Genomic DNA, 17174 nt, shown 5'->3' on the forward strand with positions numbered 1-17174 from the left:
TAAGAATTTTATAATTTCTCTTAAAAATTCACATTTTAATATAAACAGTTTAAGAGAATGGAATTATAGCGTGATAAGCACCAAGGCTTGAGATCTTATCTAAAATAGTGAAAAGCCCCCAAACATGGGGCACCTGGGTGGTTCAGCAGTTGAGCATCTGCCTTCAACTCAAATCATGACCCCGGGGTCCCGGGATCGAGTCCCACGTCGGGCTCCCTGCGTGGAGCCTGCTTCTCCCTCTGCCTGTGTCTCTGCCCCTCTCTGTGTGTCTCTTATGAATAAATAAATAAAACCTTAAAAACCGCAGACAATAAGCATGTAGGCCCAATAGCATTGTAGAAGCAAAGTATTAACAATGTGTATATTTATCATTTTGAAATAAGAATAGCAATATGACCTGTTATTCCCACATTACAAGCAAATGGCATGTTATTGGAACGCATCTTTCCCCGAACATCCATATTCTGTTATAGGACCATTGACTTCTTTGAGGTATTTTTAAAGTTCAGGACTTTATCAGAACTTGTTTTCTTAAAAATTATTTCCACTGCACATTTTTAATAGAGGGAGCCCAGGTGGCCAGATTTTACGCATAATGCAGGTCTTGAATTTTCCAAACTGGAGAACACTTTATCAGTTAAGATCATCTTATTTTGGGGGTGCCGGGGTGGCTCAGTCAGTTAAGCGTCTGAGACTCTTGATTTAGGCTCAGTCACGATCTCAGGGCTGTGGCTCCCTGCTGGACGTGGAGCCTGCTTGAGAGTCTCTCTCTTCCTCTGCCCATCCCTCTCCCTCTCTAAACTAACAAAAGATTATCTTATTTGTAGAGCCAAAGTCTGCAGTTTGCAGTTTCTTGGTATGTATTTTTCAGCGATTTTTATTGTCGCAAAGCTCCATAGCTAAAGAGCAATCAGGATATAAGAAGATCTGGAAAGAAATCAGTACCTAATGTGTGTGTCACTGTATGAGGATGCACTGCTACTTTGTTACGTGTGTGAAAAGTATCACTGACACTAACAGACCTTAAAAAATTATGATTAGGGGCGCCTGGCTGGCTCAGAAGAGCATTCGACTCTTGATTTGGGGGGTCATGAGTTCAAGCCCCATGTTGGGCCTAGAGATTACTTAAAATCTTTAAAAAAATTATTGATTATTGATGGAAAGCGACGCTTGCATGAGATTGTGATTTAGTTCGAAGTTAAGTGTTCAGGTGATACACTGTGAACCTGTCTTTCCCCATCAGTTCATGAAGCTTGGGAGAATTCTGCTATAATGACTTAAAAATTGAGATATGCTGTGTGTGTTAATAACATTGTCATTATTTTGGTTTTTCAAATCATGCCCCAGTTGTCAGACCAATTAATTTTACAGTCTCAGTCTCTCCCTCACCCTTTTTTTTTTCTTTTTAAAAGATGTTATTTATTTATTCATGAGAGACACACAGAGGCAGAGACCCAGGCAGAGGGAGAAGCAGGCTCCCTGCAGGAGAGACTGATGCAGGACTCGATCCCAGGATCCCGGGGTCACACCCTGGGCTGAAGGCAGCGTAAACCGCTGAGCCATCCAGGTGCCCCTCTACCAATTGTTTGTTTTTTTTTTTCTTTTTAGTTTTACTTATTTTTTATTAGTAACTTCTATACCCAACATGGGGCTTGAACTCACAACTCCAAGATAGAGTTGCACACTCCACCAACTGAGTCAGCCAGGGGCCCCTACTAATTGATTGTTTTTACCTTGATCTTGGGTTTTTTAATCTTTAATTTTTAATTTTTAAAAAAGATTTTATTTATTCATGAGAATATGCAGAGAGAGAGAGAGAGAGAGAGAGAGAGAGAGAGAGGCAGAGACACAGGCAGAGGGAGAAGCAGGCTCCATGCAGGGAGCCCGATGCTGGACTCGATCCTGGGGCCCCAGGATCACGCCCTGGGCCAAAGGCAGGTGCTAAACCGCTGAGCCACCCGGGCTGCCCTATCTTGGGTTTTTTAAATATGAAAATGTACAGAGAATAAGATAACACATACTAATGTAGCTACACCTAGAATTAATAAATACTAACATTTTGGTATTTTGCTTAATACTTAAACATATTACATATAGTTAAATATTTGAAATAGAAAATTTCAAATACAGTTGGAATCCTCTCTTTTTTTCCGTAGTCTTGTTTCTTCTCCTTCCCTCCACAGAGATAAGCAGAGCATAAAATTCGCTGATGCCCCCTCAGTCCACATTGATTTTTACTGTATATATATCCTATGTATGTATCCATTTGCTTAGTATTGTTTAGTATGGCTTTTAAATTTTACAAGATAATTAAGTTTCCTCCATCTGTTTTGTATCATTCTGCAGTTTGCTTTTTTCACCCAATGTTGTCAAGATTTATGGATATTCATATATGTAGGTGTAGTTCACTTCTTTACCTGTAGTATCCCAACTGTGAAGGTAGTATATAATTCATACTTTTTCAAATAGGTCTTTAGATTGTTTTTATTTTTAATTTGAAAATAGTCGCCCCGCTTTCCGTATGTAGTCAACCATCAACCCAGGCTTATTGCTACTTTATTCACGTACCCAGCCTTTCCCTAGAGTTTACAATCTAGCAGGGGACACAGAACTCACAGACGTGGCCAACGTAGACATAAGATGGGCTGGAAAGTGAACTCCTGCCAGCTCACTTCTCCTGGTGAACTCGTAAGGTCTTTTGGTTAATATGGTATGATTCACTTGAAGTTATTGTGCTTTTAGAGCGCATCTTTAACTCCTTAAAATAATTTGCTTCTTTTAGGTGCTTGTTTAAACTGCCAGGAGAATAGCAAAGGGGATCACTGTGAAGACTGCAAAGAGGGATTTTATCAGAGTCCTGACGCCACGAAAGAATGCCTTCGCTGTCCTTGTTCAGCAGTGACGTCTACAGGCAGCTGTGTCATAGGTGAGGCCTTTCTCTAAATCTTCCATCGGAGGGGGGAACCAGGGCATCAGTTATCATTGGTATCAAGTGTGTTGATGAATGAAGTTCTGGGCAAAGAGGAGTGAGAGTACGGTGAGAGCAGGTGAAAGGGAGTTAGAAAAACAGCAAAGGTTTTTCTTTCTAGGGATTTGCAACCACATCCAAATACATGTATATGAAGTGACTGGAGGGAGAGATGAAGAAGTTTTTGTTAAAATCATATTTTATTCCATCTTTCAGGACTAAAGAAGGAATAAAAATGATGTAAGAGTGTCTCATCATTACAATCATTCGTATTCCTCATGTAAGCCTATTTCTTTTGTTCTCTACCTACAGAGATTCTCTGGAGGGCCCCATCATTGTTACAATGAACTGGACAATTATGAATTAAGAAATAAGGTGTAGATCATTAATTGCTTTGAGAGGAGATAGTAGGGAGGGTTTAAAAACCATTTTGAGGACCAGTAGTTGTTTTGTTTTGGATCTTTTTTTTTTTTTAAAGATTTTATTTATTTATTCATGAGAGACACACACACACACACAGAGAGAGAGAGATAGAGAGAGAGAGAGAGAGCGAGGAGCGGCAGAGACCCAGGCAGAGGGAGCAGCAGGCTCCACGCAGGGAGCCCGATGTGGAACTCGATCCCAGGACTCCAGGATCACGCTAAACCGCTGGGCCACCGGGGCTGCCCTGTTTTGCATCTTTAACTGTAGCTTGAGACTGTACTGAATTCCTTTGGTATTCTCTCCCTTTCAGAATCAGATGAATTGGAACCTAGATGTGTCCAGTGTAAAGAAGGCTACACAGGCCAGAACTGCAACAAGTGTGAAAACGGCTATTACAATTCTGACAGCATCTGTACCAAGTGCCAATGTCATGGCCACGTGGACCCAATTACAACTCCAAAGATCTGCAAGCCTGAGAGTGGTGAATGCATCAACTGCCTCCATAACACCACTGGGTTTTGGTGTGAGAACTGCCTAGAAGGCTATGTGGGAGACCTCGAGGGAAATTGCATCAAGAAAGGTAAAGCTTCACCTAAGGTGGTACATTTAATATCTAAGCCTAGCAGTGAAAATTTCAGAACAGCTACCATTAGCTTCATAAAACCTTCCGATCCCACCAGAGGAGTTTTCTGGAAATAGATTTTGATAGCTATTTGCCTAAAGGGATCTCCTTCTATTCCTGCTGCTCTCCTGCTGCTCCAAAGTCAACTCCAGAAATCTGAGGCCCACGACAAAGTCATTGCAGGGTTCCCACATTTTCTCTTCATCTATTTTCACTTTTATGTTAATAATTCAAAAGTCCTATCATTTCTTTTATCCTTTGGTTCCTATATTCTCATCACTTCCAGTGACCACCAAAGGTCTTTGGAAGTAGGGACGTGTAATCTGGTTAGAAGTTCCAGCCGAGAAACGAGACTGCACTGTAGCATCTGTCCTACCTAACTTTGGGGCCGAGTTCCCTCCATGTGCAGTGGAGGAAAGAGTGATAATAGTCCTTTTGATTTTTAAAAGAAAAGGTTATTAATGTAGCAAAAATGTTTCTTGCCGGAAAGGTCAGTAAAGGTTTAGATAAAAATTAATGATTAGAAATTTAGCATGAGTTAGGGGGATATTCAGGCTTTATCGGGTCGCAAAGTGATGAGACCATGCTCTTCTAGAAACCACTCTTTGACGTTCTGACCGATGCTGAATCCTGGGCCGATGGACCATTGGTCTGTGGCAAGTGTCGTTCCTCTGCCATTTTCTTGATATCCTTATTCTGTTGTGATCAAGGCTAAACAGACTGACCCTGTCCCTAGGCTGGGGATCCTTTCACTCGGTTCCCTTTCCTATCTGGAGGCAAGCTTCACCCCTACTTGGCTGACAGGACTGTGACGATTTTTCTTATCAGTTACTAGATAACATAGAACATGCCTCTTTGGGGGATAGATTAATGTGTCTGACTGTGGTGACGACTTACAGTGACAACAGCAGCCACTGTATCGAGTGCCTCTGACGCGCCAAGCCCTGGGGGCACTACGTGTGGTAACGCGCCGTGGCGCACCGTCTCACACGAGGCTCCCGGGAACTCCGCAGAGTAGGCGTTATCCCTCCCGTTTTACAGATGAGGAGCCTCAGTGTTAACAAGGGTCACTCACTTGCCTGTAGCCGCACAGGTCTCCTGGATGCCAAAGGCTTCGGTACCTCCCCTGAGCTGTGTGGTCTTAGCACTTTAATTATGAAACCAGCTGTGATCTGTGTAAAGGAGGATAGATCCCGTAGGACTAAAGGAGGGCCGTGTTTTCTCCTGGCCGCCACCAATATTGGACGTTTAAATTGTGTTTTTCAAAAGTAACTAGAAATACGATTTTTCTTATCCTGTTTTTGCCACCTTTGAAGAGAATTTCACCTCCATGAGATGCCATCGACATGTTGAACTTACTTTAGTTCAAATGATGGCATTTTTATCCCTGTCACTTTTAACCGAGTGATTCGGGAGTCACTCGTTATATGCCGTGGTGACGTATTTACTGCCTTTGCAGGAATCTGTGTGAATCTATCCGAGAGCCAAGAAGGATAGGAAACCCCAACTTTGGAATTTTCCCGAAGATTTTAATATCCTACATTTTGGAGAACAGCCATGGATGTAATAATCTAGCTTCTAGGCCTTGACTCCCTTCACTGTGTTTCTTTAAAAATTATTCTTAGCTTGCGTTACCTTAGAGCAGAGTATCACGTCAACATCCCATATCAACTTCCACTCCCACGTGTATTTCTTTTATTGTTTCTTAAAACTAGATAATTTTGTCTTTTACATTTCATTCTCTGTTTTTATTTTCAGAAGTTATTGTTCCAACACCTGAAGGTTCTACCATTTTGGTTTCCAATGCCTCTTTGACCACATCAGTGCCCACCCCTGTTATAAATAGCACATTTACCCCCACAACCCTGCAGACTATCTTTTCAGTAAGCTCTGCTGAAAACAGCACGTCAGCTTTAGCTGATGTTTCATGGACCCAGTTTAACATCATCATTTTGACAGTCATCATCATTGTGGTGGTGCTGCTGATGGGTTTTGTGGGGGCTGTCTATATGTACCGGGAGTACCAGAACCGGAAGCTCAATGCCCCCTTTTGGACCATCGAGCTGAAAGAAGACAATATCAGTTTCAGCAGCTACCATGACAGCATTCCCAATGCAGATGTGTCAGGACTCTTGGAAGATGACGGTAATGAAGTGGCTCCCAATGGGCAGCTGACCCTGACGACACCCATTCACAACTACAAGGCCTGAGGAGCGAGAACCGTCGTCCTGGGTCGTTAGACCACGGTGCTCAGTAAGACTGCATCGGCTCCTGGGCCGGACAAGGCCTGGGTAGCGCTTGCTGAGAACGCCAGGGCGTGGAGCGCACCTGAGATGTTCGGGTACAAAGCTGTAATGCACTTAGCCCTATTGCTCTTAGTTTCCCCGTGAAGATCTGAAGCGGTCACTGTCAATAAGGACTTGTAGTAAAGTATATTTTTGTACCAGACTACAGGGGAGTATAGGAAGGCTGAATCCCACAGTGCAGCCCACACCTCCTTTGACCTCCTAACAGACTCCTGGGGAAGTGTTCACCAGACCAGCGGAGGCTTGGTGGAAGCGGAGGGAGGAGGACTGCTGGGAGACTTCATCTCCATTCCTGAAACACCTCTTTTAAAAGGAGAGTCAGGGATGATGTTCCTTCTACTGCGCTAAAAGACATCGCCGAAGAAAGCTTAATGTCGGGGCTGTATCACAATAAACAATCTCGATTGTTTCTAAAATAGGGGCAGGAAAGTCTCAAGAGGGTCTTTAGAAAGGTGTGATTTTTTTCCTTCCTAAGTCTCGCTCAATGATAGGCTCAAGCACAGGATAAGCTAATGGTGGAAAGAAGAAGGCAACATCGGGGAGCGGGAAGCTGACGGTCCTCCTTAGGGTCTCAGTGTAAATGGTAAATTGCCTAAAAATAAGGACTCTTCCTGCCTCTAGAAAAATACGGTGTATATAGTTAATGTAGCATATCTGGTCGACATTGTATTTGTATCTATTTGTAAAAAAAAAATCATGTCATATTTTATCATCTAGAATTTATTTGTACAGCAGTTAATGGTGTTGTAAAAAGAAAATATGGGGATTGGTTAAAATAACATAGATGGCAATATTGCTAGAGCTGGGACTCTGGTGACCATCAATCATTTTTAGTCCCTCTTTGGACACTGTTGAAATTTCTAAGAGGTCGAATGTTTCTAACCTTTCTCTCCCTTTCTCAGTCTCAAGGTAGAGCTGTGTGTTCTTGGTCTGACTACAGATTCAAGCAATAGATTTTTAAGTCATTGATGGTTCAGCTGGGACACGGGCCACACTCTCCAAAATACTCCCCCGATGAGACATTAGCCGCTCTACATATTTTACATAGATCACTGCAGGTCATGTTCCCCCCCCCACCACACCACACGTCTTTAAATACAAAAGATAGTCTTCCAAAGGAATCAGAAATATTTTAGTTGCAAAAGAAAAGCCATCATGTGACTTGGGATCCCGTTTTCATGCCTGGGAAATATTTCTATTCCTCCTCCACCCACCTCGAAAAAATACCTTCTGCATTTGAGCACGGCTTCTCACCCATCCTCCAGGCGTGTGTCCCATCTTCCTGCGGAGCTGCGGTTCCGCTCTCTCCTGCTTGGGGAGTAGCTCTGGACTTGGGGGGGTTCGGTCAGTCCTTGCTTTCAGACACGGGTCTCCCCTAGAGGCCACCTACTCTTGCTCTCATCTGTTTTGATACTGACGGATGGTGGGTTCAGCAAGCCGGGAAAAGCAGCCAGAAGTCAAATATAGATATTTATAGGAGGAACGGCACACTGTCAAGTGGCTAGGAAAAAAGGGGGGGGGGTTATTAGATTAGCCCTAAGAAATCCAAGTTGACCGCCTTCCCCAGAGAAAAACCTGGAATTGGGTCGTCCCTCTGCAGGAGAGCCCTAAGTTTTCTGAGGTTTTAGGGATGATGTTCTGGGGGATGGACAGATGGATCCTCTGCTTCCAGCACCTGAGGTGCCCCGATGTCTGGCCATTGCTCACGAGAGGACAGGTCACGGTACGTTACATCATAATAAAATCAGTGAGTACCTCCGTGGCCCTTTGCAGTTGGCAAGCACCTTTCCCTCCCGGTAGTCCCCTGAGGAGGCAGCCATTGTCACCGTTTTACAGATGAGGCTAAATGTGTTGTTCGAGGCTCTCCAGCACGTCCTCGGGGGGCTTGGAATGGGCCTCCTCACTCTGAAGCACGCGCTCTTCCAACCGTGTGCTGGTCAGAAGCTGCCTAGAGCCGCACGCCAAGACCGTGGGAGGAGAGTCCTGCGGGGAACGCTTCTCCCTTCTGGAAGTACGAGGCAGGTCCAGGGCCCCACGGCCGCAGGGGACCCTGCGGGAAGGACGCGGAGGACTATCTGAAGCTGCTATCGAGGATGTAGGAAACTACCAGTTTGTGCTTCGTTAAAGTGAACTACTCCTCCCGAGCAGGGAGGGAAAGTCTGCGTCCCCAGCAGCTGCCCCCTACGCACGCTCAGCCCGAGCACTGCACAACCCCAAGGAGGTGTGCGAACGGAACGCCTGCCTCTCTCCTAGACTGCCCCCCCTCAGCCTGGGGGGTGGACGCGGGGAGACGTACAGGTTGACCCAGTAGAGACAGCAGGAGGGTTTGCTGGGGTCTAGGAGCCGAAGCCAAATAGTCCAGACTCCGGCCATATGGACATTTCTTCAAACAGGCCTCACGTGGTATTGCAGACGCTGAATCACAAGGAGCATTGATTCTTCCCAGTGGAAAAAAAAAATAATGTCTTAAAATGTGTTTTAAACCATATTCTTTAGTGTCCCTTGCTTTTTGCTGGTGGAAATAATTTTGTTCTAAAATTTAACTCAATCACGAAGTGATCTGCCAGCAAAATCGGAGTAGGAAACTAGCAGGGAATGCATTACCCGATACTGATTCCTGTAAAGGTAGGACCCGTCAGTCCCTTAGGTAGATCCTATTGGAAGAATTTTTGAATAAGGATTAGAAATGTGTTTGTTTTCAGGCAAGGCGAGCGTGAATCCTGCTGATCAGTGACGGATGCCGCTACTAAGTGATAACTGTGCCGTCCGCCCTTCGCGTAAGCCCCGATGCATTTCGGCGGATGCCCCAGGTGGTGTTAGCTCTGTGCTCCCCCATTCCCCTGCCCCCGCACCATCAGCTCCCAGATGTCTCTTAATGGGCTCTCGGGTTACAGAGATGGTGATGGACTAAGCTCACTTACCCCGAGGGCCCGCGGGTTTGCTGCGTCCCCTCTCGGGGCACCTGCATCTTAGGAGCGGGCAGAGCAGGTGTGATGGAGGAGAGGGTTTGTACAGGGGTCACATCATATGGCTGCTCTTTAGCCCACCTGGCCCCGAGAGCTGGTCGTTAGAGCCTTGTCCCCGCGTTCGTCGTGGCCCGCGAGTGCCCTCCGGACGCTGAGCCCTCGCCGCGCCGTCCTGGTGGCCGCGAGCCCAGGAGGGGCGGGCTCCTAGGGCTTTCGCGAGGCCCTGCCCTCTGGGATGCCAGGCCGCTTGCACGCACACCCCCTGCTTCTCACCCCCGACGCACGCGGGTGGGGGTTGAGCCCACGCCTCCAGGAAAGCTCTGCGACAAAACGTTCAGAGGAGTAAGAAGCGGCCCGCGTAACCCCTTAGGACACGGGAAGCACTTCTGGCCGCGTCCACGGGGGACTCCTCACGGGCCGCTCTGGCCTCGGGCGGCCTGCGGTGGGCACGGACGGGAGCCCCGTGCTGGGGGTGGCCGAGGTCGGCGCCAAGGGGAGGCAGGAGGGACACGCGGCCCATCGGTGACGGCGGGTGCACCGGGGTCGTGGGTCCTCAACAGGGCAGAAGCCACGTGGGCACAAGCGCCCGTGGTTACACGTCGGCCCCAGCCGTCGGGGGAGTTTCCGAAACTACGCTCGTCTGTAGGCCACTAAAATTCTAACACAAATTTTAAAAACGTGTCTCCTGCAAATGCTGTACTAGGCTTCATGATGCATTTCTAAATTTGTGTATGATTTGAATATATGAAAAGAATTTATACAAGAGTGTTATTTAAAATTATTAAAAAATAAATGTATATAATTTGTACCTATTGTAGATTTGTTATACTTTTTATTACGTGGTCAGGGTTTTAATATATGTCACAAAGCATTTATTTTCAAACCACTTCATGAAAATCTTTGAATCCTCCATTTATTGGCCGTGCTTTTTGTTTTAACTGCCTTTAAATAATGTCTTAAACCATTTACGAAAAAAAAAAAAGCCATAAGATTCCCCTTCTTAGGACAAAACAAATGCTCCGGGGTAGAGGGCGGTAAAAAGCACATATTACCATATATCCTTGTTTGTGCTTTTGCCTGCCCGCCATGAGAGTCATTGGGATTTCCATGAAAATTCTAAGGAAAAAATTTGCTCCTTTTGAATTTCTTTTTCGTACATATAAAAAATTCTTTCCTCAGTATGAATCTGAAGGATTCTGTTCTTTGTTTATTAGACAACCTGCAGCGAGAGTACATCTTTTTATTATTTTGAAGTACCCTTGAAGATTCTGTATTTTGACAAAGCTCAGTGGTGTTTAATGGGATGCCATCTAGAGATCCAACGGGTACTTTGAAAAAAAAAAAAAAAGACCTTTCCTGGTGCTGAGAGCTTTATAAACTTCAGTGGCTTTATTCAGTCAACTTCAGTCAATTGATATTTAGACTTCAAAACCCTTTTTTTTTCCTTCTTGACACACAAGAAAGCACGTTGTATTGCTGTATGATCCCACCTTATACTTTCTTACATGTGGGTCCGTAATGTATGTGATTGGGTGTCATGCGTGACAGAAATCTAACTAAAATTTCAAAAGAAAGGAAATGTGAGTATAATCTTAGCACATCGAGAAGGAATATTGCCCCAAATATTACTTTGATAGTATCATATTCGTATGTTGGATGAAAGTTTATCGAAGATATTTATTAGATTATCAAAACCAGGCGTATTCATTTTCCATCGGAGTAGCAGATGCATTATGTTTTACAAAAAATCCACATGCTGCATTTTAATTAAACCAGTGACTTCAAAATAGCAATTATGTTTAGTTACGTTTTAAAAGTTAGGCTTGAATTCAAAACAGTGATAGATGAGATAGTATTAGGCTGAAAAGAGATTTTCAGTGAATGTTAAAAAGACAGGTTTTCCATGTAAGTCAGCTTTTCAAGGCAATTTTTTTAAAGATTTTATTTATTCATGACACACACAGAGACAGAGGCCGAGACACAGGCAGAGGGAGAAGCAGGTTCCACGCAGGGAGCCCGACGGGGGACTCGATCCCGGGAGCCCGACGGATCACGCCCTGGGCTGAAGGCGGCGCTAACCGCTGAGCCTCCCGGGCCGCCCTTTTCAAGGCAATTCTATGAAGAAATCATCATAGTGCTTGAGGTGCTGGCTTTCTAGTGTTTCCACGTACAAGAGGAACGCATCACACGTGTTTAATGTGTTCTTTATGTGTATTAACGAGTAGGTTTAAGCCTTGGATGTTGAGCCTCAACTTTCTGACAGTTGCACAAAAAACAGGCAAAAAGTTTTCCTTTGTGTCTAACAAGAGTGGCTTCGGGGCAATAGAGGAAGTGCTTGGGAGGGGATCCTTTTTGCGGTTTCCTTTGCGTTGTCGGACCAGCCGCTAGGGTCTGCTCTGTCCGTTCTGTTTTCCTAATCTCGGTCTCAGGTAAGAAGAGTCTCGAGCCTCCCGCAGTTCGTTCCCAGTCTACCCCAACGATGCTTGACCCACGTAGGACTTCGTACAGGTGCAGGTCACACGGCGCCTCCCTCCCTTTGCTGGTACTCTCTCCCCTGCCCTATAACGTCCCTGGGAACGTGTATTCAGCCTTTGCGACCCCTTGGCGAAGGGGAGCCGAGCAGTCCTGAATCTGTATCTCTGTTTTGCCTAACGAACCCCTCTTATTGCACATATTTTATTGGAAACACTTGTTATCGTACGTCTTCCCCAGTGGACTCTCCATTCCTTGAAGCCGGGACCCTTTATTCTTTTATCTCTAGTATGTGGCAAAGTGCCGGCACATCGTGGATGCTCAAAAACCGTGGTTTAAAACAAAAGTTATTTGACAGATCTAGGATTTGGCGCGTGAACGTAATTGGTGAAATTTAAGAAACATTCAGCCGGTGGGAGAGGGTGTCTCGCTTACTAGAGACGTCAGCAAATCGCTTCGGAGGGTCTGAGAGGCTCCTGAACCGGCATTCTGCTTTGTGAGTGCAAATAGTGTGCGTGTGTGCGGGCGGGCGCGTGTGTTCTGGAGGAAAGGTCCATACCCTAAGTCATAGTCTCTAAAGGATCTGTGATCCCAAAGGATTAACAGCTGGTTGCGTGGTGATTACTGTGTGCACTTCACTAGTAAAAACCCTCCCACCGAATGGTAATCGGTACAACTTTGATTTAAGAAATTCACTTCTGGGAATTCCTCATAAGGAAATGACCTAGAAAGCAGAGAATTCTGGGCAAAAAAAAAAAAAATGTTTCCCCAGAATGTGTATAAAATTTAAAAAATGGGGACAAACTCTAGATGGTCAACAATAGAGATGTGGCTAGGTGCGTGCCCTTGTCGAGATAAAATATGATCATTAAAAAGAATTAGGAAGAATGACTAAAAACAGAATCAAGATTCAGTGAAGACAAACGGTATTTTGCAGATGTGCGTGCAGTTCCACTGCTGGTGTACAGTTTAGAGAAACTTCTGAATGTGCATTAGGACGCACACTTCAAATTCTTCACTGCAGCATCATTTGTCGTAGCAAAATAATTGGAAACACCCCAATTGCCTGTCAGTAGAAGAACGGATACGTTGTGATGTTCCACATATCTGAACAGAATTTTATGCAGTCGTTATGCATTCAAAAACGAATGGACTGTATGAATGTCTGTATGTATCAATATGGATGAATCTCAAAAACATAACACCAAGCCAAAAAAAAAAAGCCATAGAGAACGTATGCAATATGATTTCTTTCACCTAGTGACCAAAAATAGGAAATATATTGTTTTAAAAAAACATACATATATGAGAAAACTATAAAGAAAAACAAAAGGATGATTAATACAAAAGTGAAGATACCTTTGGAAAAGAGAAGGGGGATGCAGAGGTGACCTCAAAGGTACTAGTAATATTCTTAAGAGACGTGTGCGGACATGGGCTTTTTATGTGTCCTTTTTAAATTGTGTGTAGATACATACACAAGCACACATGCACACTCGTGTATATGTGTTACACGTCACAGTGAAAGTCAGTAGGATATAAACTGGTGGGAACAACACGATTTCAACTATGTTGAAAAATAATACAGAAAATGTTTGGGAGGGAATCCCACAATGTGTGATATCTATACCACTGACCGCACAGAAATGCAAAAGATTCTAAGAGGCTACTGTGATCAATTACAGGCCAACAAATGAGCCAACCTGGAAGAAATGGACACATTCCTAGAAACATCCAGTCTACCAAGACAGGATCCCGATGCAACAGGAAATCTGTTCAGCCCGATTACTAGCAAGGAGGTCGAATCAGTAATCACAAACCTCCCAACAAACAAAAGTCTGGGTGAGTTTGCCAAACTTTCGAAGAAGAATTAATACCAACCCTTCTCAAGTTCTTTAAAAAAAAAAACCAAAACAGTAGGGGCGGGAGCTGGGGTGCTCTTCTCAACACATATTATGAGGCCAGCGTTATCTTGATACCAAAACTAGACAAGGATTCCGTAAGAAGAGAAAATTACAGGCTAAACCCCTGGTGAAGACAGATACAAACATTCTCGACCAAATGTCAGCAAATGGAATTCAACGATATATTAAAAGAATGATACACCATGATTGAATGAGATTTATTCCAGGGATGCAAGGACGGTTCAACATTCATTAATCAGGCAATGGGATAGACCATATTAACAAAATGAAGGATAAAAATCCTGTGATCAATGGGGCACCTGCCTGGCTCAGTCCGTAGAGCATGCAACTCTTAATCTTGGGGTCGTGAGTTCCAGGCCCATGCTGGATGTAGAGATTACTTTAAAAAATATTTTTAAAAAGTCATATGATGATCTCAATAGATGCAGAGAAAGCATTTGACAAAATTCAACATCAATCTATGATTAAAACCTCTCAACAAAGTGGATATGGAGGAAAAGGACCTTTACACAATTAGGGCCATATATGGCAGGTCCACATCTGACATCACACTCAATGGTGAGAAGCTGAAAGCTTTTTCTCTAAGATCAGGAACAGGACAAGGATGTCTCCTCCCGCCACTTCTATGTAACACAGTGTTGGAAGTCCGAGGCATAGCAAACAGGAAAGAAAAATAAATAAAAGTCATCCAAATTGGAAACAAAAATAAAAGTCACTATTCGCAGATGGCATCACATTATATATAGAAAACCCTGGGGACTCCATTAAAAAAAGCTGTTAAAATGCATAAATAAATTCAGTAAAACTGCAGGATGCGAAATCAATACATAGAAATCTGTTGCATTTCTGTACAGTAATAATGGATTATCAGAGAAATTAAGGAAGCAACTGTATCAAAAAGAATAAAATACCCAGGAATAAATTTGACCAAGGAGGTGAAAGTCCTATGTATTGAAAACTATGAGGCGTTAGTAAAAGAAATTGAAGAAGACACAAATAAATGAAAAAGTATTTCATGCTTATGGATTGGAAGCGTTAATATTATTAAAATGTCCATACTACCCAAGCAATGTGCAGATTCAACGTAATTGCTATTGAAATTCCAGTGGTATTCTTCGCAGAACAAAGAATCCTAAAATTTGTATGGACTCACAAAAAACCTTGCATAGCCAAAGCAATCTTGAGGAAGAAGAACAAAGCCGGAGCCACCATGCTTCTCGGTTTCAAACGACATCACGAAGCTGCAGTGATGAGACGGGATGGCGTCTACCTAAAAACAGACACACAGATCCCTGGAACAAAATAGAAAGTCCAGAAATAAACTCACGCGTAGGTGGTCGAGTAACTCGGGCAACAAAGGAGCCAAGGATGTGCAACGGGGAAAGGCCAGTCTCTTCGGTAAATGGCCCTGACAAAACTGGACAGCCCCGTGCAAAAAGAACGAAACGGGACCACTGTCTTACGCCGTACACGCAGATTAACTCAAAATGAATGAAGGACTTGAGCCTAAGACCCGAAACTGTAAAACCAGAAAAAAATGTTGGCAATAAGGTGTTGGTGAGGATTTTTTGAATCTGACATTAAAAGCAAAGACAAATACGTAGAACTACACAAACTAAAAAGTTCCTGCACATGAACAAAAATGAGGGCAGCCCCGGTGGCCCAGCGGTTTAGCACCACCTTCGGCCCGGGGCGTGTTCTGGGGTCCTGGATCGAGTCCCACGTCGGGCTCCCAGTGCATGGAGCCTGCTTCTCCCTCTGCCTGGGTCTCTCTCTCTCTCTCTCTCTGTGACTGTCATAAATAAAAAAATTAAAAAAAAAGAAACCGCAAGGAGATAGCACCTCACACCTGTCAGAACGGCCACGGTATCGAAAAGACAAGACATCACCAGCGTGGGCGTGGGCGTGGGCGTGGGTGTGGAGCGGAGGGAACCCTGTGCTCTGTTGGTGGGAAGGTAAATTGGTGCAGCCACTCGGGGAAAGTGTGGAGCTTCCTCAAAAAAAAAAAAAAAGCTCCCACGTGATGCAGCAATCCCACTTCCAGGTGTACATCCGAAGGAGACGGAAACACTGGGCCGGAAGGCAAGTGCACGCTCACGGCCACTGCAGCAGACCGACGACAGCCAAGACAGGGAGACAACCCGAGCCCGTCGATGGGTGAATGGACAAGGAAACCGCGGTGCGTGTGTGCCATGGGATCTCGCGCAGCCGTGAGGAACGAAAGGTCGCCGTTTGCCACGACCCGGACGGACCTCAAGGGCATTATGCTCAGGGAGGTAAGTCGGCAAAGAAAGACAAGTATCAGGTCGCCTGTCTTATATGTGGAATATAAAAAAGAAAAAGAAAAAAAAACCCCAAGGTCATAGAAAGAGAGAACAGACGGTGGTTACAAGAGGTGAGGGGGTAGGAGAGGTGGGGGGGGTGTATGTTGTTTTAGTCGAAAAGATTAAACGAGAGTAAGTGTTGGAGACCTGACGTGTGTACGACGGTCCCTACAGTCAGGACGGACAGACAAAAGAGATAAAAGGAGACAAACCTGCGGTACATTTTATCTCCTAAGGGTCAAAGAATCAGACCCTCCTAAATGTCCATGCACTTAGTATATATATGGAAACCTTGATTATGGGGCGAGAGGAAGAGCGCGGGCCAGATGCAACACTGACCCATGATAAAGATGACGATGAAGGAGGACAGGGGACGGCGCCGTGTCCACCATCAGGTCCTCTTTTCGATTTGATGGCTGGACTGTCTTCATCTCTTTGATCCCGGGGCCGAGCACAGGCCCCGAACCAGGTACCCGGGAGAGCTCGGCCGACCCCGGGAGCGGGAGCGGGGGCGGGGGCGGTGGGGGGGTGGGCGGGAGCGGGGAGCAGGTCTGCCGAGCTGCGCTTGTCCGGCCGCTGCACCTGCCGCGCACACAGTGGACCCCAGCTGGCCGGTGGCGGTGGCTGTGGGCAAAGCTCAGACCCCGGGGGCTGTGACCTGGGCGGCAGCAAGTCGCTTTTAAGGAGGAGCGCCAGGGGTGACCCCGGGAATAGGGGGAGCGCCGGGGGGTGACCCCGGGAATAGGGGGAGTGCCGGGGGTGACCCCGGGAATGAACGGGCCCGAGGCTACCCCGAGGGGCGCTGCGGGTGCAGCTGGCTCCTGGCTGCGGAGAGCTCGCCCCACCCTGGGCCACGGGCCCGGACCTTCTGGGACCTTCTGGGACCTTCTGGCACCTGCTGCGCGGGGAGCCAACCCAGCCCGACCTGTGGAAGCTCCGCTCCTGCCCGTTCTCAGGCGCTCGGACCTACTGCTCCGCTCTTCGTTTGCCAAAGGAGCCTTGGTCCCTTCGGTCACGGGCTTGGGGTCAGCGGCTTCGTTGGGAGACGCCGTCTCGCCAGGAGGTGCGGTGCTTCCAGGCAAGGCCAAGGACGTTCACGGTCTGTTAAGACTCTGTTTTAGTCGTGGTAATACTTTGGGGGGTAATTAAGCAAATTGCGTGGGCTCCA

At 45.6% G+C, this 17174-nt stretch overlaps 2 protein-coding genes across 2 annotated transcripts in view; both read left to right on the forward strand.

Annotated features, from left to right (window-relative positions):
- MEGF9 (multiple EGF like domains 9) overlaps window positions 1-10093 on the forward strand; it is an 85640-nt gene extending 75547 nt beyond the window's left edge. Inside the window, exons 8-10 of the mRNA XM_055302194.1 lie at window positions 2783-2926; window positions 3702-3971; window positions 5772-10093. Coding sequence (XP_055158169.1) covers window positions 2783-2926; window positions 3702-3971; window positions 5772-6223 — 866 coding nt within the window. The 3' untranslated portion in view covers window positions 6224-10093. The remainder of the gene's footprint in view (window positions 1-2782; window positions 2927-3701; window positions 3972-5771) is intronic.
- Window positions 10094-15756: 5663 nt separating this feature from the next.
- Window positions 15757-17174, forward strand: part of CDK5RAP2 (CDK5 regulatory subunit associated protein 2) — a 166774-nt gene continuing 165356 nt past the window's right edge. Inside the window, exon 1 of the mRNA XM_055301775.1 lies at window positions 15757-15958. The gene's annotated coding sequence lies outside the window, so the exon portion shown is untranslated. The remainder of the gene's footprint in view (window positions 15959-17174) is intronic.

The sequence above is a fragment of the Nyctereutes procyonoides genome, unplaced genomic scaffold (assembly GCF_905146905.1).
Source record: "Nyctereutes procyonoides isolate TBG_1078 unplaced genomic scaffold, NYPRO_anot_genome, whole genome shotgun sequence".
NCBI classification, from domain to species: Eukaryota; Metazoa; Chordata; class Mammalia; order Carnivora; family Canidae; genus Nyctereutes; species Nyctereutes procyonoides.